This window comes from Euprymna scolopes, chromosome 11 (genome assembly GCF_053919585.1).
Source record: "Euprymna scolopes isolate OS-2025 chromosome 11, ASM5391958v1, whole genome shotgun sequence".
NCBI lineage: Eukaryota > Metazoa > Mollusca > Cephalopoda > Sepiida > Sepiolidae > Euprymna > Euprymna scolopes.
Window position 1 is genome coordinate 107,229,964 of NC_136492.1, and position 23,388 is coordinate 107,253,351.

The 23,388-nt window shown below is 33.8% G+C and overlaps 1 protein-coding gene across 1 annotated transcript; it reads left to right on the forward strand.

The window, feature by feature from the left end:
* The first annotated feature begins 664 nt into the window (after positions 1-664).
* LOC145288049 (uncharacterized) lies at positions 665-21,760 on the forward strand. Its single transcript, XM_080136080.1, has 4 exons — positions 665-1,130; positions 17,102-17,197; positions 17,907-18,029; positions 21,474-21,760. The coding sequence occupies exons 1-4, from the start codon at positions 1,007-1,009 to the stop codon at positions 21,671-21,673; spliced, it is 543 nt and encodes a 180-aa protein (XP_079992206.1). The 5' UTR covers positions 665-1,006; the 3' UTR covers positions 21,674-21,760.
* Positions 21,761-23,388: the final 1,628 nt, after the last annotated feature.

The following is a 23,388-nucleotide window of genomic DNA, read 5'->3' on the forward strand; positions in this document are numbered from 1 at the left end:
CGTCATCTTGAAAGAAGACTGAAGAACCGAGAGAAATAACTTCAAATCGATAATTTAGTACGCCATTCTTAACATGAATGGGAGGATTGGGAAAACTTAAATTCGCTTACAAATGATTTTCTTTGTAAAAATAAAAAAAAATACTTGATAAATTTACGTGATTTTTGATGTACGATGTTTCGTTACGGGTACGTACGTCATACAGATTTCTGCGCTTCTACAGAATTATGACGAGATTTTCTAGTCGCTAAATGGAGTTTTCAGATAAAAAAAACAATGGTTTCAACAGATTTTTTTTTTTTTTTAATTCTAATAAGTTACAATGGTATATTCCAAGTTATGCAGTCGAAATTACCTGAATATTACTGAACTATTAAACAAAACAACTTCAATCGTGTTATCAGATGAAAAATTGCCGCCATCTTGTTTAAATCAAAACGGAAAATTACGGGAAATTACCTCCCTTTTTAACTCTTCTGTGTTTTACGATCGTTTTCATTAAATTCTATCTTTTTTATTTTCTTTAATAAATAATTTTCTACCTTTTCGTAATTTCTGGATATAATCGTCTTAAAAAATACGAGGACTACGTAGAATTCATTGTTTTTATGTGAAATTCAGTATTACGATTTCCGATATTTTGTCCCAATAGTGTAGAAGCGCTGATTTTTCTTTATATTTGTTTTTCATGTGGGAAAATTCTGAACAAGAGCCAAAAAAAAATAATTTTTCAGGCGTTTACTAATTTGTTTTATTTCATGTGCTTTTAAATTGAAAAATTTTATTTACTATTCAATCAAAATGATCTCTATTTATATTTATTTCTGTTTTTTTTTTTTTTTTTAAACATTAAAAAAAAAAAAGTGATGTAAAAAAAAACCTGCAAAATCTGACATCTTTATTTCCTTTGGTGAAATATCTCCAATTAAAGGGAGATAATTTCGTCGTGACTTCCTTTCATTTCTCCGAAAGGTCGTTCGTTTGCAAAGGAGACACACATGAAAACATGCCGTTTGAAGAGGACACATTCAGTTTAAGAAAAAAGTATAGTTTCGATATACTTTCTTCTCCGGATAGTGAAGATTGTTTGAAGAAGTTACTTTATGGTGGCGGCTATGGGTTGTATGCAGGTAAGCAAACTTATATTGATACAGTTCGAATAATACACGCATTTGTTGTTTAACCTTAAGCAACACAAACATCAAGAAAGAACGTCGGGTTTTGTTAAACAATTTAATTCATTAAAATGTTATTACTACGTCGAAATTTGCTAAATTTTGAAAAATGGAATCTGAAAGCAAATGAGACGATGTTATTTTTACGGTTAAATATTTCCTTTAAAGGTCATCATCGTGGTAAAGACAGAGATTCGGAATAGAGACCGCTTCGATTTAGGGACGAATTTACTTTTTTCTTTTTTTAATAGCGATTATTACCGTGTTGGTGCTTGTAACAAAGACGACAGATCAAGTAAGGTAGATAAATTATGAAACAAGGGAGATTTTTGTTTAATAAATTGTTAGGTGAAAGTACAGAAATAATTACAAAACACCCTCCCCTTTCTATTTTATAAGAATGTCTGAGTTTGTATTACTGTACACATAGATTCGAAAAAGTTGTCAAAAAACAAATATATAACAAATAAATGTTATCAAAGGCAAGATAATTTACTTTTCTACCAAACTGGATATATTTTTTGTGTTTTTATTCAATGTAACATGTTTATTCAGCTCGAAAAACATACAGTGTTTACCGATGTATTGGAAAATTCAAGATGGCGTCTTATTCTCTCTTTAACACGGTAAGTGTGGGAAAAGATGTTATAAATAAAAAACCGGATAAAATACTGTTAAAAACTCGCTCAATATATGTTACCGTGACATAGGTTGACATATATTCGGCGGGTTTTTAATAGTATTTTGTATAGTTTTTTATAGGCACCGCCAAAAATGGCCGCAAAATCAAGTTGTTGTTGTTTTTTAAAACTAAATTACATTTATTACAATCCATTATTTCTGAGTAACTTTTTTTTTTCCAGAAAGATAAAACCCTGAATTTTATCATATAGAAAACAGAATAATGTAAAACTTTTTCTACTATTTTTAATTCAATTTTAAATGTTAAATTTTCCCAAAAAGTTAACAATTGATATTTTTTGTCTTGCACAAATAACGTACTTAAATATTTAAAAAAAAGGGTTTTTGAAATAATTTATTTATTCATTTATTGTCTAACTAAGATTTAGGATGATTTTCTAAGAGAATATGCAAAAATATTATAATATAAGTACCTGAATTTCAAATAATTCCACTTATTCATATAGGTAACCAGACATTTCGCGTCGCCGTAGAGTTCAGATCGACTCTGTTTACGTTTTCTTTTGATTGAGACGAAAACTATGGAAGACCAACCAGGCCAAAAAAACTTATTTTTCAGTGACGAAAATTTTAATGTATTATTAAGCTGAGGCTGGCCAGTACCAGATGGGTGACCATTTGTATGAGTTTGGTTTTTAATGTGTACGTGTGTGGGGGCCAGGCTCCCCAAAATGGGGGGAGGGGGCAATTTAAAGCAGAATAAAAAAAAATTATTTCAGCGCGTTTGGTCCACCGTAGTCGAAAGGCGGCAAACGTTTTCAAACGAGATCGAAAAAAATGATGCTATTTTTAACACAAAGGGCACAATATTTATCGAATTTTTTTTTTTTGTATCGATTATTCAAAGCATGCTCTGTTTAATAATGGTCATGCATTATTCGGCTCGCTAAAAAAAAATTGTTAATTTATTTATCAAAAATTTTAAAATGGCTTTTTTCGTATAAATATAAAAAAAATTTTTTTTTTGTTTTGCTTAACTTAAATTAATTATTTTACTTAACATATTCACCGAATTTCACACTTCAAAACTCAAAAGCGGGATAATTAAACACAATCGAAGTTCTGATATTCAGACGTCAAAATAAGGTATGCAAACAATGTTTTTTTGTTTGTTTTTGTTTTAATCTATAATTCTGTCCCTTACAACAACACAATATGTTTTGTTCAGTTTCAGATGATTATTTTAAGCATATTTGTTCCCACTTCAAAACAAGGGGGGGTTTGTAAGCAAAAAAAAAATATATATATAAATATCGTTTATGAAAAATAAGTACACTGTTATAAAGTTCATTCTTCTCCTAATAATCGCTGAAAATTTCGTATTGATCGGATAATTACCTGATTTTTGGTAGATTTTTAAAAAGACGGTCCGTCAAAAAGTACTGACCTGCCCCCCCAGTTTTGGCGGTGCCTAGTTTTTTATTTATAACATCTTTTTCCATACTTACGGTGTTAAAGAGGGTGTGAGACGCCATCTTGAATTTTCGAATACATCGGTAAACACTGTATGTTTTTCGAGCTGAATAAATATGTTACATTGAATAAAAACACAAAAAATATATCCAGTTTGGTAGAAAAGTAACTTATCTTGCCTTTGATAACATTTATTTGTTATATATTTGTTTTTTTGACAACTTTTTCGAATCTATGGGTACAGAAACCCGAATGTCTTTCTAAATAATATTATTTCAGCGCTGTGTACAACAAGTGCATAAGTTCCAATTTAGTTCCTATTTACAATGCCTCCCCACGGGACAGAGTTAGACACCAGGGTCGTTTTTTAATGTGGAGAAAAGGAACAAAAATAAAAATTGTCTCAGTCGCGAAGGATTTCTCCTTCACTGACAGAGAACAAGAAATTGAAGCGCAACATCTGAAGAACAGATACTACACTTTGATCTTGTCCTGAAGACTAAGTTCCAATTTAGTTAAACAACAAACAGCAAAAACAGTTATGTCCCCTGTTTCTGATATTTTATTTTTAAAAATCGATCTGTCGCTTTTCTTTGCCCAAGAGCATCGAAAAAAATAAGATTTCGTAATCGGTTAAGGTTTTTTCAAAAGGGCGATATAAAATTGTGTATGAGGCGATAATTTTTTTTCTTTTTTTAAATATTATGAAGTATGAACGTATTGGAGTTAAAATCAATTTAATATTACTTATGGAATCTGGAGGAAAACATTTTTTAAATAAGTAAAAATGTCAGTATGTGGCCTTGGTCACGACCGCCGTAACGCTTTTAGGACTATTTTGGATGACGATGGTGTTTTGGAGTATTGCCAAGAACCACACGGACAATTAATATAAATTGTTTATAAGTTATTTTACATCCTGAGAAGAAAGGCGGGTGAAGCCAGGGCTGTAACCCTCGATATATCCAATGCCTTTTGACAAAGTTGACATGAAAATTAAATCATACAGTATAACTGGGCGAATACTAGATATAATTAGATCCTTCTTAGACAATAGGACCATCCAGGTTGTCGTTGATGGACGTTCATCCAAGCAGCATCACATTAATGCGGGAGTGCTTCTGCTTCACTGCTTCAGAGGTCTATCCTTGGACCACTATTATTCCTGATATTCATCAATAACCTCCCCGATAAATATTAATATTTGCTGATGATACAACGCTTTAACATGCATGAGGAAAGAACGGATGTACATAAATCCAAGACGATGGCTGAATCCTTAAAAAATAACCTCCAGACCGTAATTGAATGAGGACATAAATGGATGGTAACAACTGATGCTAGTAAGACTAAGCTGCTCTTCTTTAACAATTACAAGAAACCTCTCCAACCACCCATATTCGTGGTAAATAACACCCTACCTGAGAATTCTTCCTTCAAATTCCTTGGCTTAACATTCACAAGAAATATGAACTGAAATAAATACATTGAGGACATTGTGAAGGCTGCTGCAAGAAAGGTGGGCTCCCTCTATCATGCTAGAAAACTGCTCACACCTGAGAGTATCCTGTACCTCTATAAGGTCACCATTCACTCATGTATGGAGTATTGATGACACATCTGGGCTGGTGCATCTACCACTAGTCTCTTCCTCTTGGATAGAATCCAAAAAAACTAAGCTCAAACCCCTGTCCCATCGCCGCAATGTTGCATCCCTGTGATGAATTCATTCCACTTGTGCCCTCTTGACATGCATATCCCTGATATACCCACTTAGCAACAAAATCACACCCCTTCACTGTTGAGATTTCTAAATATCAGAAAGTTTTCTACTCAAATAGCATTTTCCCTAGAACAGCTAGACTTTGGAATTCTCTTCCTGCTGCCTGTTTCCCAAACTGTACTGATATGCAGAAGTTCAAATGCAATGGAAACCAACATCTTAATCTTTCTTAGGCATGGTCCCAATTAGTTGCCCTTTACGTCCAAGTGGCAATATGCCTTGTTTGGGATGAAGGTAAGAAAAAAAATAAGCTCCTTGTGCAGTTTACCAAAGATATTTTTAAAAAATGAAGATATTGAAAAAGAACTACATTGTACGTACCCGTTATGGAATAAAGTTATCATAAAAAAATCGCTTAATGTGATCAAATAGCTTTTTGTTTTTTGTTTTTTTTTTACAGAGGAAAATCAAATTTATCGTCGCCATCTTGGCAGGTGAGGAGAATGGCACCAGGGGAGATAACTCCAATCACAGCTTAAAGTTTGTGAAAATTTGTCAAGATTATTTAGAAACATGGGCAGAAAAAATACTTTATTTTAAATATTTTAGTTTTTTTCACTTATTTTACAAAGTTTCTCCTTTTTTAATCCCTTTTTTATTGTATCCTTTGTTAATCGCTTTTTCGTTTAAAAGCACCCCTTCCTCGTCTGCATAAATAGGCAAGATGGGGATGATATGATTGATCTCATTAAAACTGGATTTTACTCTATAAAAAAAAAACCTACTTGATCAAATTAAGCATTTCGTTTTTTTTTTTTTTTTTTTTTTTTTTTTTTTGAGAACTTTATTCCATAACAGATTCGTACAATATAGTTCTTTTTCAATATCTTCGTTTTTTTAATGTCTTTGGTAAACTGCACAGGCACCAAAAAAAAAAGCATATTAAATGGGCATTGATTGAGATTGTCGGACTGACTTCCTCATCTTGGTTGTTATTGTCACAACGTTTCGGCCTCCGGCCTTCGTCAGGTGTTTTGTATCGAACTGGGGAACCGTTTGTTAGGAGTCTCGAACTCAACCCTTTATTATTATTACGGGGGTACCGTGTTCGGACTCCAGCTAGGCTTTGGGACATAGTTGCTGATTCTCTGCTTTGAATGTTACTTTTTCACTGCCTTCGTTCAGGATTGAACTCAGCACCTTTGGGTAACTATAAACTTTGATACAACGTCTAGGACCACTCGGCCATATTGTTCGATACAAAACACCTGACGAAGGCCGGAGGGCAAAACGTCCGAAACGTTGTGACAATAACAACCAAGATGAGGAAGTCAGTCTGACAATCTCAATCAATGAAAACACCTCATTTCAAAAATACAGACAATTACTTAAACGGGCATGTATGTACATTAAAGTAAAAATAAATAAAACATTGAGAAATATGAAAGTCACCAGCTAGCAAGTGCTAACTTAACATTAGGCACAGCCAAAAAATGGGAGGGGGGGGGAAACAAGTTAAAATCTATTAAAATCCATTATTCTTGAGCAATTTTTTTCCTGAAAGATAAAAGCCTGAATTTTATCATCTGAAAAACAGAATAATATAAAATTTCTATTTTTAATAGAATTTCAAATTTTCCAAAACCACACCATTCACCGCCATTTTTGTCTCGATAGATAAAACCTTAAATATTTTTGAAAAGGTTTTTGAATCAATTAATTTTTTGTGTCTGTAAATAATATTTAGGATGGTTTGCTTTAAGAAAATTCAAAATTATTATAAGTACCTGAATTTCAAATAATTCCAACTTTTTATATCATTGTATAGATTTCGCCATGCGAAATTAAAAATACTAAAATTTAATAATAGTTTAAAATAAACTACGGAGTCCTTGATAGGACTAAATAAACTTCATTTAACCATGTAAATTTCAATGTATTTTTAACGTTTTATTTGACTAAGTGAAGGGTTTAATTCTTCTTTTTTGTAAGCCATATATATATATATATATATATATATATATATATTTGTTGCCAATGATGTGGCTGGCCAGTACCAGATGGATGACCATTTTGGAAATGCTAGGCGTCGTATGCGTTGAAGACAACTTCTGTATCTAGTATCATAGGTGAGTTAATACCAAGTAACAAGAAATTGCCAAAAGAAATTATCGTATTTTAGGCAAAATATTTATCGATTTTTTAAATTTTTTTTTTTTATTTATTTATTTTTTTTTTCAAATCATTTCCTATTTAATGATATATTAGCAATATGGGGCTCACTAAAAGAAAATTATTAATTTATTTTTCAAAGATTTAAAAGCAGTATTTTTTGTAAAAATAATGAAAAAATATATTTTTCTTTTGCTACTCTGAAAGATAATTGTTATTAACATATTCAACGAATTTCACACTTCAAAACACAAAAGATGAAAAATTAAACACATTCAAATTTCGGATTTTCAATCTTAAAATCTGATATGTGCGCAATTGTTTTTTTTTTGGGGGGGGGGTTCACAAAATTTACCATAAAAATGAGCATTTTTTTCCATAAAAAAAGCCCCAAATTTGCCCCCCGGTCAGTATATTTTAATGAAAGATTGCAAAAAAACACTGAGATTAAATTGTTTGTGCTTCACAAATAAGAATCTAGACATAGAAAGCTATCATAATCCAATTGGGTGAAAAAAATCACTCGGGAACCATTTTAATTCTAACATACTGAAAAAATTTGAACTTGCCCATTTTTCCGTAATTTTGGACAACCCACAATGACTGTTTGAATCATAAATCCAGATAATTCTTGTCATTCTTACTCAAATTTCATTATCCAGGTCACTTTTCCTATGTTTTTGAGGGGTGCAGAATCCAATGATGTTTACCCATTTTTAAACTATTTTCAGTCAAATATTGGTCGTAAACCAAAAAATAATTATTGATTTTTTTTTTTTTTTCAAAATTTATCCATTCTTATTGAATATTTCTATTTTTCTCATTTTCAATTTTTGAACATCTCGCATTTTATTTTATTTTCAATACATAATCATAATGAATGACATGACAAAAATTGCTCTCATTGAGATTTTCAAGAACTGCAAGACATCTCGATTTGACAAAGAGCCAGACTGCTGTGTTGTGTTCAAAGACTTTCAGCAGCAACAAAACAAGAATTGTCCAGTGCTCAGTTCATCCAGGTCATTTGATGAGAAAGTAGTGCTTCAGCGTCACACCTATGTACCGAAGGTAAAGTGTCCTCTGGAAGAAGTCAGTGACCGTCAACAACGCCAATGACTGAGCGACTATGTGGATTCGACCAAAGCTGCTGCTCAAGCACAGAACACTTCCCCGACCAAAATGTTTGCTTTCGGTCTGAAGAACAAATATCTTCAAAACAAAGAGGTTGCTAAATTGGGATACTCTATCCTATGCAATGAGTCCATCCCAGACCGACATGTTTTACTGGAGGTTGCATCTGCCATCTACAAGAGTGGCAAAGTGACCAAGCGGATTTACACAGACATTCGTTTACTCCTGAAAGATGCTGGAGCTTATGTTCTTCCATCATACGACAAACTTTTGAAATTTAAAGAGCGGAGGCCAACAGTACAAAAACTTGCAATGGTGTGAAATACCATTACCTCCAATGCTTGCAACTTACATCTGCCCAATTGTTTGCATCACTTCAGTTGCCCACATTGCACAATCTCAACGAGATCCAGATGACGCTTCATGATGACTTAGATGGGAGGTAGACATGAAATTCTATTTTCAACCGGAAAGGTTCCATCAACACAAACATGTTCATGTTCCGTATTGAGAACCTGAAGACTGTGAATGGTGAAAGTGCTCTGGGAAAACCCCTCTTCATCTTGTCATCCAATGATGTTGTTGATGGGAAAAGAAACTCCTGAGAACTGTGAAGTTGTAGCAGATCTTCAGAAGAAACAACAAGGTGTTAAGTTCTCCATCTCAACAAATCTGTTTCATGCAAAAATGTCCATGGTAGATGGCAAAATGCACACAACCATATCTGGTCTGCGTGGCACGTTTGTTGTCTCTGTATAAAGAGCAAAGAACAGTGTCATTATGTTGATTTCACATCATCAGGGTTCGAGATCAATGGGTGACTAGAAGATACCCTCAAGATCTGCTAGAAGGACATGCACCTGGAAGAAAACTGAAAGGAAGAGGATTATGATGTTCATAAAAGAAATCACCCAGGAATCTATCGCAACAGACAACATGCACTCTCTCCACAATCTTCTCTGGTGTTTTGGATGGATCTTTAAAATCGGCTACCATGCTGGTCATTTGTCTTGGTCGGAGGCAAAGTTGAATGTGTCAAATCGAGAAGCTCAAGCATTAGAATTGCTAAAACAAGCCAAAGAGGAGATACAAGCCAGAGTCAAGGAAGAAACATCTATTACTTTCGAGAAAGCTGATCCGACTGATCATGGTGGAACCTCCACAACTAGGAATGTTGAACACGAACAATCAAAAACTGGTCACCCAAGGAATTGGTAGCCCTGAATTGAGACCTAAGATCGATCAACGTGCTGAACATGGAAGTAATTCTGACTATCCTCAACTCAGATCGAAAGGTTAAGATTGATGAGGTCAGTGAATTCTGCAGAACAGCATACCTCGACGTTGTTTCAATTTCATAGATCCACATCACACCTAGTGTACTTGTTGTTGAGCACGGTGTAGAGTTGATTGCTGAAAACGGCTGTATTGGTTTACTCAATTTCACCGAGTCAGGTATTGGAACCAACAACAAGTTTCTTCGACAATACCGAATCAACAAAGCCAGGAAGACCAATCAGTTTGATAATTGATCAGATTGTATCAATAGATTATAGGACAAGAATGCCTCCAGTTTAATGAAGGCCAGAGAGCAATTAAATTGCAGACATTATAAAGGGACAGGGCACAGTATTTGTACTTGAGTGTAACACTGAGTACGAATCTTTGTTGTGCTTTCTGACAGATGATGCATAATGTGAATCACTGTTGTTTCATTAATGTTTGATATATTTTTATTTTAAAATGGATATTTGAAGAGTTCTCTTCCTGTAATACTAAAAAACGTCTAGTTTGTTTGCTCAACTTGTTTACTTTGCAAGTTATGATAATTTGAAATTTACCTAGAATTTAACCCCTCTGTGTACTGACCTAAATGATGGTGATTGGTGGTCTCAGACTCCCAAAATGGTATAATTCTATTGAATATCTGTCTGTTTAACATCCCACTACCCTCCCTGATGCCTAACATGATAACCAATAGGTATAATAGCTAAACAGCTAACATTATGGGTACTCCTATGTTAATGTCCGCAAGAATCCTCCACCCCCTTCTAAACCCACTGTGCTGGAGGCTGCCAGAGTCACTGGAAACTGCAGCAATTGGAATGGCAAGCTATGAGGTGAGTCCGAGGAGGCAGGCAGTAGCAGAGAGTGAAGTGTGTGTATCGCATACAGGTAGTTTGTGAGTCGTCCTAAAAAAGATGGTTTAAATCGCATTAATAGTTTGTGGTAGTTAGCCCTAAAAAGAGCTGCTGCTGCCGCCTCTGGTCCCCATAGCAACTGGGGTTACCAACTTGACTCTTGTCAAGTTGGGATGGGAGTCTTCTAGTTCCTTGCCAAAGTACTGATGTACTGAGAAGTCACGCGTTTTATGAAAACACATTCATGTTACAGGAATAGTGTCAATATACAAATGACTCTAATTAATTCCAAACTGGATTTCTTACAGTCAAAAATGTGTTGGGTATTTACTGATCGTGTTTATATTAATTTCTGTTTGAAATTAAAAGTTTGTTGTTTTTGTTTAGTTGCGAAAAGTGAAGTTTGATGTTTTCTTTGCAATCCAAACAAATAGAAGTCATTAGCATGCATGCTTATGTGTCAGTCTTCTGATGAGCATACTCTGTGTTTCTTTACAAAGTTGGGAGTGGTAATCTGACATACCACAACAGTTTAAAATGGGTAAACATACATCAGAAGTGACTTTTCCAGAGCATTCAATGTCGAGCATAGATATTAGCTGACATAAATATAAACAGACGGAACTTGATTTTAACATTTATATAATTATAGGTTTGCAAAAAGATAATGTTGTGAACATTTTTCTTTTTTCATTTTTTGAGCACTCCACTCGGAACAGGGGAGGGGCACAACAATTCAATATCTTAATTTCAAAATTATTTATAAATTTTTATGACTATTTATGATAGAAGTTTAATTTTGTAAAAGAAAAAAAATTCATTTTTTGTTGTTTTTTTTTTTTTTTTAATTCATTCATTCCAGAATTTTCTTTTCTTTGAGAGACTGTTCATTAAAAAGTTTGTTTGAAAAACGTCATTTATTTCAGAAAAAATATGAAACAAAATGTCTGTTGTAATTTATTTCAAAATTGTAATCTTATATCACCCTTTTGAAAAAATTTTAACCGACTACCAAATCTTTTTTTTTTTTATGATCGTACTCTATATAATTATAGAACTCTGTGGACTTTGTTTGCTTTCATCTTGTCTTCCACAATTAAGCAATTCCAGCTTTCAAAAAACGGGATGACAGATGGCTTTCTATATATAAAAATATGCTTAAATCTTGTCTTCCACGATCAGGTGATCCAAACTCTTAAAAAAAGGGATGACAGGTGAATTTATATATACAGGGTGGAATGATAAGTGTCACCCAGAAGAAAACAATACTACAGCTTTATTTTAAAACTTTTATTGAAAAGATTAATTCAGGTAACCGTCTTCAGCCTCAATCACCGCTTCGCTACGAGTTTGGAACTGGGAACATGACTTTTCTACAAGCACTGGCAGGAGCTTTGTGGATGGTGGCAATCAGGCTGGCTTTGGTGTTATTGGAGGTCATGTTGGTGATGTTCTTGATATATGACCAAAGGAAGTAGTTCAGCAGGTTCAGGTTTGGGGAGGAGAAAAGCTAGTGAGAAAAGTGTACAACAAGTTGTAGCACTCCTTCTGAAGCTATGTTCAGGTCTCTTTGGACTTGTGTACCAGCGCTGAGTCTTGCTGTCGCACCCAGTGTCTGCCAGCGACCACTTGATTGCACCAGGAGATCACCACATGCTTCAGCACACCCAGGTACACTTTAGTGTTAACTTTCAAGCCAGATGTGAGGTGGCATGATGTGACCCTTACTTGAAACAACACCAAAGACCATAACCATGGCCGGTAACTTTGTTTTCATCGCCCTAGGCACGTCTCTGTTATTCATGCCAATCTGGCAATGCATTTTGAGGGTGCTGGTAATGGTCCTGTTGTCATAACTTGGATTGGTAGAGAGCATGAGTTATACAGTGGCACATCTCTAATCTCGCTCATTGAACATTGTGTCACTTACAGACATGATAGAAGGCTCCTATTGTGCTTGGGATTTGTACACGACTGGCCAACTATTAGATGGTTTGCAACAAAAAAATAAAACCGGTTTTCATCAAACAGAAATGGAATCATGTCATCTTTCCTAGGGCAACAATTGTTTCATCCTTTGTGTGTGTGTGTGTGTGTGTGTGTGTGTGTGTGTGTGTGTGTGTGTGTGTGTGTGTGTGTGTGTATATATATATATATATAGGCACATAGGTCAGAGGCTGAGGAATAAGGGTGGAGAGTTATGTTTTGGTTTTGATTTTAGCTGATAGCACCCAAGTCATATGTATTTTTAGTTTCGATCTCACTACTATATATTAGGTTTAATATAATAATCGATAGAGAATTGTCCCTATAATAATGAGTACGTAATCTGCATGACTTATACTGTCATATTTAAGCGTATCTTACAACTGGGCAACTGCTATATATTTTATAAAATCTAAAAAGAACTATTTTAATTCAATAAATGTTCAGATAATGTTTTATTTCGCATTATTGTGTTAATTTAATGCATTCGGGTTGCTTTAACCAAAGTTGCGTAAAACTTTAACATTCTTGGAGAAATTTTTTTGTAAAACTTTAACATTTTTTGTAAAATTTCGAGATTTTTTTTTAATTGTCTCTCTCTCTCTCTCTCTGTTTCGAGTGGCGTTCTTCAAAAATGCAAACCAAAAAAATTGTTCATCATAACTAAAATGCACAAAGGCTGATAAAAGTCAGAAATGTTCATTTCGGTAGGAAAATATTCTATAAATAAACATGACAGCTAACACTGTGTATGTCTGTATATTTATCAGTGCAAATATTGTGAGTATTACGCAGCATGACACTGTGGATGTGTGTTGGTTTCTTTGTTCTGTTAGTAGATGAGTCGATCTGCAAAGTGATGGAACTTGTGAGTCTTGAAATGTTCTTTCACCCCTCCCCCGGCCAAAGACAAAGAGAAGGGCGTATGTTCTTGGGTCCCTCAGATGCATCGTGTTTAATCTCAAGGTCTTTATTTCCTTGTTTTTCTAGAGATTTATAAGTTTGCATCAGTTTGTTAGATTTTGGGTTTAAAACGTTTTTCATTGGTTGAAAAATATTGAGTTAACATGTTCTTTTGAAAACTAACTTGCTTTTCTAAGTAAAGAGGAGAGTCTATTCTAACAGAGTGGAACAAGAAAGAGGGTGGCTATTCAATCTACTCATATTTTAACATTTGTTCCATTTTTTTTAAAACTTGGAATAGCAAGAAATCCCTGTCCTTAACTAGGAAATTATGAATTTAGAGTTATCTCCCTTGGCGCCTTTCAGGATTTGTTCAAGCATGCCTACCTGAAAATCATTTTAAGTTACAATGACTTGTTTGAGATGCTAAAACCCATTTCACAGTAAATAATTAAGGCAATTATATTGGAGATTCTTATATATATATATATATATATATATATATATATATAATTTTTTTTTTTTTTTTTTTAATTCAGGTATAGTTCATTTTTTTTGTTAAAATTAATTTAAACTTAGATTCAGATTCTTACCTGTAGACAATATTTTTCTCGTTAAAATCCAGGAGTGAGTTACAAAACCAGATGAAAAGCAATGACGCTTCAAATGATTCTCTTGTTTTTTTGTTTTTTTTTGTATAATTTATTTCAGGCAACTGTATAGACAACCTTTGTGTATAATTTTCTCACAATGATTCTAACACATAGACTGCAACAGTCTTTTCATTTATCTCCAAACTACCTCACCTCACACGATCATGCCTCCTTACAAAACATTTATAGCAAGACCTTGTTTTATTATCACAACAAAAAAGAGACACTTTTTTTTTTTCATGTGCCTCACATCAGGTGGGGTTTCCATGAAGTTTTTTTGTTTTTGCAAGTAATCAAACTTTGTTCATTCCATCCTCTCATAATATTCATCATTCAACTGAAAATCCTCGAGTGGTTTTTTGGCCTCAGTAAATGTTGACACAAGTAAAAAAAAAATACTCATTAAAAAAAACAAAATATAACATAAATAATTGTTTCTTTTTTATTTTTTCGTTTTGTGAACGTATGTTGCTTTTTTGTGCCGTTACCTTTTTGTGCTGGTCTTATAGCTTTGATTTTACTGAGCCAATATTGTCCACCACGGATAAGAATTTGTACAAGTATCTAAACTTGTTGTTAATTATGAGTAATCTAATTTCCTCTATGCATTTAAAAAATATTTTTATGAAAAACAATTATAGGGATTTACAATCACATTACATTGCTATGAAGAAAGCTTTTCTTTCTTTCTTTATTTTTTTTTTTTAAAAGCCAATTTTGAAGAACTCTCAGAATTTCAGATGACAAATGAAACTTTAATTCAATGGTAGAATAAGAGCACTTTAAAAAATCTCAGTTATGTTTCTTCGTTTTTACACACATTTTTGATGAAATTAATTTTTTTTTCATTTTTTTTTAGCGTTCTTGTTTCCAACCATACAATTAGCAGACATTCTTAACTCTATTTCCATAAACGAGTTAAGAGAATAGCTGCAAAAAACCCCAAGAAAGTATGATAATAAATGAATCAAAGATTGCGTGCATGTCTTCATATGTGTGATTTCACAAATGCGCGTTTCTCTTGAAAAGTTGAGGCTGCACATCAGATAATCAATGTCATCTGTGATTCTACGAGATGACTGCATAATGGATCGGACACTGAAAATGCAGCAGTTTACCTAGCCACACGATCTGTAACTGGAAAATTTTCTAGGGGAATGTTGGTGCTGTTTTTTGGTTACACAGTCAAAATAGTCTGTTCAATCATCGTAAGGGTAGTCCATCAGGATTTTAAGTGGTTATGATGCCTCGGATAAGGAGGGTTTCCTTGTAACAGTACCTTTTTTATAACAAGAGTATGTCTTGCCTAGGATAGCAAATTTTTTTCTAACGTTATCTGTTATACAAATCTCACCTGTCTATTTAAATGTATGTATATATATATATATATATATATATATATATATATATGTGTGTGTGTGTGTATATGTATGTCTACCTAAAACCTTCAACAGAGGCGACGATTTTTCATGAGATAGGTATCATTTTGAAGCTTCACCCTTCAGACGACAAATATTGAAAAATTGGTTAAAAACATTAATTCCTTCACCTGGTCAGTTTTCTACAAATAGGGTCATTTTTTTTGCGTCCCCATTTTTGCCAGTCATCATATCAGTTGAAATGACTTTATTAATTTCAACATTCCGAACTTCTGGTTGCATCATGGAGTGGCGGTAAGACATCAGGTTTTCTTTCACTTTCTTTTCCGCCTTCACGTCACGGGTTCGAGCCTGCCTTCCTACTACCACTTTTTTTTTTTTTTTTCTCAATACACACCTCTAAACACCCGGGCTCCCAGGCTAGTCACTTATAAATGCCTGAAGCCACTCAAGGATAGCAGGTTATGAGGAGCTGGGTTGTTTGTTGAATGATGATTATAAGAGGATTTTTTTATATATATATGAGTCTGGAATAATTAATACTCGAGTATAATATCTGTTGGTAATGAAAGGGAAAAGATGTTGAGTGATATGAATACAATTGACCTGATGAAAAAATTGTGTTGTCAGTTATTTGTAACTTTAAAAAGCTTATGTAATTAGCCTCCATCTTGGCTTTGTAAATTGCTATCACTGTTGTCCTCTTTGTCAGCAATTACATTTCCTTATTCACATTTCTGCTTCTCGACTTCCTCACATCACTCTGTCTCAGTGATTTGTCATCCACTCATAAATCTGATCTGTTGCCTTCAACAATGGATCCTTCAACCACTTTCTCCACACTTCAAGTGGAATTGGTACACGTTTTTTCATTCAGTCTTCACTTTTTTCTCTTGCTATGATGAAAGTTAACGATTTCCAAAAATTTCTCTTCAATTTTTTTTCAATTTAATTTCAATGCTTATCGATTAAAGGCAAGCAAAGGGAAGGGGGCATTAAAAAAAATTAAAGGCAAGCAAAGGGAAGGGGGCATTAAAAAAAATTAAAGGCAAGCAAAGGGAAGGGGGCATTAAAAAAAATTAAAGGCAAGCAAAGGGAAGGGGGCATTAAAAAAAATTAAAGGCAAGCAAAGGGAAGGGGGCATAAAAAAAATTAAAGGCAAGCAAAGGGAAGGGGACATTAAAAAAAATTAAAGGCAAGCAAAGGGAAGGGGACATTAAAAAAAATTAAAGGCAAGCAAAGGGAAGGGGACATTAAAAAAAATTAAAGGCAAGCAAAGGGAAGGGGGCATTAAAAAAATTAAAGGCAAGCAAAGGGAAGGGGGCATAAAAAAAAATTAAAGGCAAGCAAAGGGAAGGGGACATTAAAAAAAATTAAAGGCAAGCAAAGCGAAGGGGGCATTAAAGAAAATTAAAGGCAAGCAAAGGGAAGGGGGGCATTAAAAAAAATTAAAGGCAAGCAAAGGGAAGGGGGCATTAAAAAAATTAATGAAAGCATAAGTGTTACACTTTCCTTTTCAGTATTTCTCCTTTTACTAAAAGAATAAAAAATGAATTTTATAAATTTTAATTGAAGTTCAAGATTCCATTCTTTTAGTTGAATTTGTTTTTTGGTATTTTGATCGCTTCGCCTACATTCATCAAAACGATTTCATATTTGTGCACAGAGACTGCATTTATTGAAAAGAATTCATTGATTTATTTGTATCTTCCTTTTGTAGGTGTGGGAGCCGGATTTCTTGATTGCCTTGTTAAGCAGAAAGCATTCACTCCATCTACGGTTGGTTTCTCCATTGCAGGATGGGCTGGACCTTTAGGTAAGTATTTTTAGTTGATCTTTAAAATTTTACAAATATTAACCTCTTGACATATAGATATTGGTATAATATATACCGCTAATATTTTAATTATCTACATTATATTTCTCTTAGTCTGTTCATTCCACTTTCTCTCTGAAAAGTTTTCATTGAATTGTCAAGTTAGAAAAGAAATTGTATTAGTGTCAAATTATTTTTTATGATAATAGGATGATAGATCGATAGAAATTAGATTTAAAAAAAAAAAATTAACATATGTGTACACACTTTTTATAATTGTTTGCATTTAGCCAAATTATCTGATTGTTTGATAGAGCATCAAATGAAAAATGAACCATATCTGTAATTACGTGATTGATTCATCTCCATTTTTACTTAGTCTTTATAAAATTATTTGACTTTTATAAAATTCATTGTAACATTTTTTACACGCAAAAAAAAACTTGAAAGAGAATCGGCAAGATTTTGATCACCAATGCTCTTCAAAGTATTGCCATAAACCTTATTAGTATTTTAAAGATTTCTTTTCTGAAAACTAGTTGTTTTTTTATAGGACATGTCTTTATATTATTCTTCAATTCATATTACTATTGCATTTGATTTCAACTTTACAAATCTCAACAAAAATGGAGAGAAAAGGATTTTTTTAAATAATTTGTTTTTTTTCTATTTCGAATAAGATATTAAATTTCTTGAATTTATTTCTCAGTTGCTATTGGTGTGGCCTATCCAACACTGAGTTGTACTTTTTCCAACATGAGAGGCGGCAAAGATGATGTCATCAACCATGCAGCTGCTGGTTTCCTGTCAGGTGCCATATATGGAATTAGATGTAAGTATACATAGTCATCAGATCTGTAAGTTGGCAACATGCATTCAGCTTTTGCTGTTTCAGTTTATTAAAAAAGCATTATTAGCAGGGAGACCTGATGTTACCAGGGATTCAATGAGGATCAATGAATATTCTACACTTCCAATACTATGTCATTGAAATCTGTGAAATCGCCTATTTTTCAATCAATTGCCTGCTCTAGTTAGGGATCCACTACAGTACAGTGAGGAAGCTTCACATGCCCTCATACAGTAACTTAGTCCACAATACATTGTAGTCTTCATTGCACTGTAGAGAACCCACTGTTGATTTTATGAAATTATTTTTTGAATTAGTTTTAAATGCAAAAGTAAAGTATTATGGTTCAACTGTACTTTAAAGAGAAACGTTCATTTCAAAACCCACCGTCTGTCTTATCAAGAACTTACTGTTGATTTTATATGCCAGGCCCTTCTGCTTGTGCAGTGATAAAACTTCTTAAATGCACTTGTGATGTTAGGTTGTATAAGGATGTTAATGTTGATCAAAGTTGGACTGTTCCTTCTTTAATTATCTATTTTTGATACTTATCTGAAGTACCCCAACACAAAACCTATCTAAGCATACTCCCAAATTTCAAAACAATCGTGCTAGCCGTTTCGAAGTTCATAGTGAACAAACACACACGCAGTGACTTTTATATATAAGTAGAGATAGATATTTGGAGAAAATCAAATTCTTGATTAAATCTTAGTAATTAATGGCAAAATGTGTTGCTGTTTCATATTTTAGTTCTTTTCAAATATAAATTGAACATTTTGAACATGTTTCTACCCTATGCGACGAAGGCCATCAACTCCCCATATTTCCACCTATAACAGACAATGCACTATGCAACATACAAATATCTGTGCGTCAGGTCGCCAAGCTAATCAAGAACCTTGATTCCAGTAAAGCAACTGGCCCAGGTGGCATTCCAATTATAGTGCTGAAAAAGAACTTGCCCCCATACTTACAAAAACAGTTTATGCGTTTCTTTAAGAAAAAGTGCTTCCCAACACCCTGGAAAACCTCATCAGTATGCCCTGTATTTAAGAATTCAGGTGATAGGTCATCTCCCTCTCAGTACAGACCAATAAGTCTCCTGTGTGTCATGAGTAAGCTGTTGGAATCCATATTAAATAAAGAAGTAGTCACCCACCTCAGCAGAAATAACCTTCTTAGTGACATGCAATACGGTTTCCATTCTGCTAGATCTACAGATATGCTAACGGTTATATCTCATAGGATTAGTGAATCTCTCGACAAAGGCTTCCTTTCTAGGGCAATTACTCTTGACATATCAAAGGCCTTTGATAAGTTATGGCATAAAGGCCTACGTCACAAGATTTCCAGCTACGGTATAACTGGAAATGTTTTCTCAATCATTAAATCATTTCTCTCTGATAGGCTCATAAGAGTAGTGGTTGATGGGCAGAAATCAGAAGCCCTCAGTATTAATGCTGGAGTCTCTCAGTGGTCCATTCTGGGCCCAACTCTCTTCCTGATCTACATCAATGATCTCCCAAAACACATACTTAAATCATTCGTTGACATCTATGCTGATGACACGACCATCTATGGCAACACATCAAAGGCCATAAATGACAAAGTTCACTTTGACTCTCTCTCTCCTCTGATCTTGAGCGTTTTGTAGTGGGGAAGAGGTGGCTGGTTATTTTTAATGCATCTAAAACCAAGCTCCTATCTTTACATCATCAACGCTCTGATCCCCCATTTGGCATCAATTGAAATCGATGGCTCTCGTCTTGGGGAGGCTCCATGCTTTGACAAGCTTCTGGGTTTGACTCCCCTGATCTGAAATGGAACACGTACATCAGGTCTGTTGCCCAGATCACTGGGAAAATGGTAGGATCCCTCTACCGCTTCAGAAGATATCTCACTACTGATGCAATTCTCTATCTATATAAAAGCCAAGTACGTCCAAGGATGGAGTACTGCTGCCACATCTGGGCTAGAGCTGCTAAAAACAGCCTACCCTGCCTTGACAGAGTACAAAATAGACTTCGTGGCTAAGGCCTTTTTCTCTTCCCTGCAACCTCTCTCCCACAGAAGAGATGTTGCGAGTCTGTCTTTGTTTTATCGTTATTTCCATGGCAAGTGCTCATCCAAGCTCCAGTCTCTGCTCCCCCCTCACCAATCTTTCACAAAAAACATGCGTCTAGCTGAAACCATTGTCAGTAATTTTCCCCACGTTTTATCTGTGCCTAAATCAAAACGTAGATTCCATGAACAAAGCTTCTGTCTTAGAAGTGCACGCCTGTGGAACTCTCTTCCGTTTGCCTGTTTCCCACCTGACTACAACTTGGATGTCTTCAAGTCCACCATAAACAAATTCCTGATGAATTGCCCCCTTAAGTAAGATACTTTATCAAATCTCCAATACTAACGATTACTACGATACTATCCCATTGATTACTGTACACGCAATAACCCTTATCCCGGGTGGCTTCGGGTCACGAAAAAAAAAAAAAAAATGTTTCAGTTTTATCACAGAATTAATTTTTAATGCAAATTTCTTTGCGATAAAAATGTTTCATGTTCAATTTTCAAATGAAGAAGAAAGAAACAAAAAAATTATTATGAAGATGGATATTAAAATAAAAGTGCATTATATAACTATTCTGTGCTTTCACCTAATAAGTTAATAAACAAAATATACTGTAAAAATTGAATTTTGCTTAACAATCGTATCTAAAGTACAACACGGTCTGCATAAGTATAAAATAAAGAATTAGAAACTTTTGTAGAAAAAGTGTAGGTACTTAGGCATTTTTACAGGCAACTATGAACAGCTTGAAAATTTAATATTGTCTTGAAGGAAGCCAGTTCAACCCACCTAGAGTGAATGCTGTACATCACACAAAACAAAAAACTTGTGCATTTTAATTTGAGGACTTTTTTTTTTTTTTTTTTTTTTTTTTTTTTAGTTTTTGGAAACTTCCACTTGGAGAAACAATTTAAGTTCATAATTTTGTATTTAAAAAAAAAAAAAAAAAATTTTTTTGTTATACATTTTCATATAATGAATTTTTTTTCCTTTAGAGAGACTGTTCATTAAAAAGTTTGTTTGGGAAAAAGAAGAAAAAAATAATTCATTTTCATATAATGACAACTTTCAGAAAAATACAAAAAAAAAAATGTCTGTTATTTAGTTTAAATTTTTTATTTTATAAAACCTAAAAACATTTTAATTCAATAAATGCACAGATAATTAATATTTTGTGTTACTTTAGTGTTTTGTTTTTACTAAATAGTGGTGCAAAACTTAAACATTTTCAGAGAAACTTATTGAATTGTCTCCCCCTGTTCCGAGTGGAAGTTGTCAAAAATGAAAAAATTGTAATGTATATTCAGAAATGTTTTTATAATACTGTTTTTTTTTTTGTTTTTTGTTTTCTACAGATCGAAAAACTTGGGTTGCTTATCTTGCTGCTTTCTCTTTTGGAGCCTTTTGTGCTGTCAATAAATATTTCCATATGAAAGGTTATAAGTTTTACCCAGATGAACTCCACAATCTTCCCAGTTACAGTAGCCAGTTTGCACATTATGAGAGAAGCTTTCTGGCAACGAGAGGCCCGATTCTTGGAAAGCAAAATGACTAAAGCTATAAACCTAGTTCTGAAAAGTTGGAATGTAGTCCTCTTCATGTGGCATATACAAAGAGAATAAAGTTGGCGTTTTTACATTCACGTTTGCGTATGTTTTCTTTGTTTTTGACAATTACTTTTCAATTCAACAAATTTTAAAGTTTGATATATAGATTTTCCCCTAATTATACCTATAAAACTGAAAATGTGTGTTAGTGAGAACACTTTTCAACCTATATACTCAATGAATTTTAAATCTACAGATTTGGAATTTGGTATATAGGCTATTCAGACAGGTGGAAAACTTTAATCTGTTATTACATAGAAAAAAAAAGGGCTGCTAAGGGTTAAAAATTGATACTGGGGAGGGGGGAGTCATAGGATTTTTATCTGTTCATTGTTTTACGACTGTGCATGCATGGTCATGAAACATGACAACTTCCTATGTTAAGAATAAGTAGGTCTGAAAACACTGTTTAAAGATCATGACAAGCTGGTCTAATTGTTATCAAACTCGACTCACTGTCTTCAGGTTTTAGTTTCGATCTCAGCTCTAGTATTCTTTTGTTTGTTTTTTTTACTTACAAGAAATGAACTGTTTAGAAAAAACATACTCGCATGCACATGTCTCAGTTTTTTTTTTGGTGTGGGTGTTTTTTTTTTTTTTTTTTTTTTTTTAAAGGAATTGAATGTTATGTTTATTACCTTTGGTATTTCTGTTTATGATAAATAAAAAATCTGCATTAATCAAAATATAATATTTATGTGTAGTTTATGACCGGACGGCCTGCTAGTTGAATATAAGCTTGCAAGCCATGTTAAAATAATTTAAGATACAACAAAGAAAAAAATCATAAGTGACTAGATGATCGTTGGTATTTGTTGGACGGTTTTTAGAAATTGACTTTCAAACTAACTTATCACTGGCCAGGTTTTTTTATTTATCCTATTTTCTCTTAAGTCCATTCTTATCATTTTCTCCGCTTTCTCTTGGCCTTCCCCCAGTGAACTGGACCCGTTACCTCGAGCTCTCAGCAATTCTTTCAACATGTCAATACCCTCAAAATTCATTGTTTTGCACACATCTTTCTATACTATCCAGGTTTAACCCTTCTTTAAGGTCAGATCTAAGTATGTTTTTAAACTGTTATTACACATCCATCATATCATTTTAATGTCATTTCTCTCCATGCAACGCATGTCCTCAACTCTCACTAGACAGTTTGCACTTCACACTTCCTTGGTCAACAATGGTAATGCTCTGCTGGTTACTAACTTCTTACACTAGCATCTCCCTTTGCTCCAATGGTACCAGCAAAGTAATAAAACTTGTTAACACCTTCCAATAGCCTCATCATCCAAATATACCCTTTTCACATCTGTTGTTATCGAGAGAACGTTGAGCAGGAAATAAGTCAGATAAGCATAGATGAAATGCAGTTTAGTTTTATGGATGCACAAAGTAGCACTAATGCTATATTTAGCTCGAGACAAATATCTTGGTAAGAAGAAACTGTATTTTGCCTTTGTGTATATGGACAAGATCTTTGACGGAGTGCACGATATGTTGTCTCGTGGGCTTTGTTTAAACTAGGGGTAAGCGAGTGATTGATGAGGTTTTCTGGTTTCACATTATCATTCAATGAAAATGATGAAACATTTGAGTCGTGTGTATTTTGGTTTTGTTAATTTTTAAAAAATTACTTTTACAAATAAAAAAAACAAAAAAC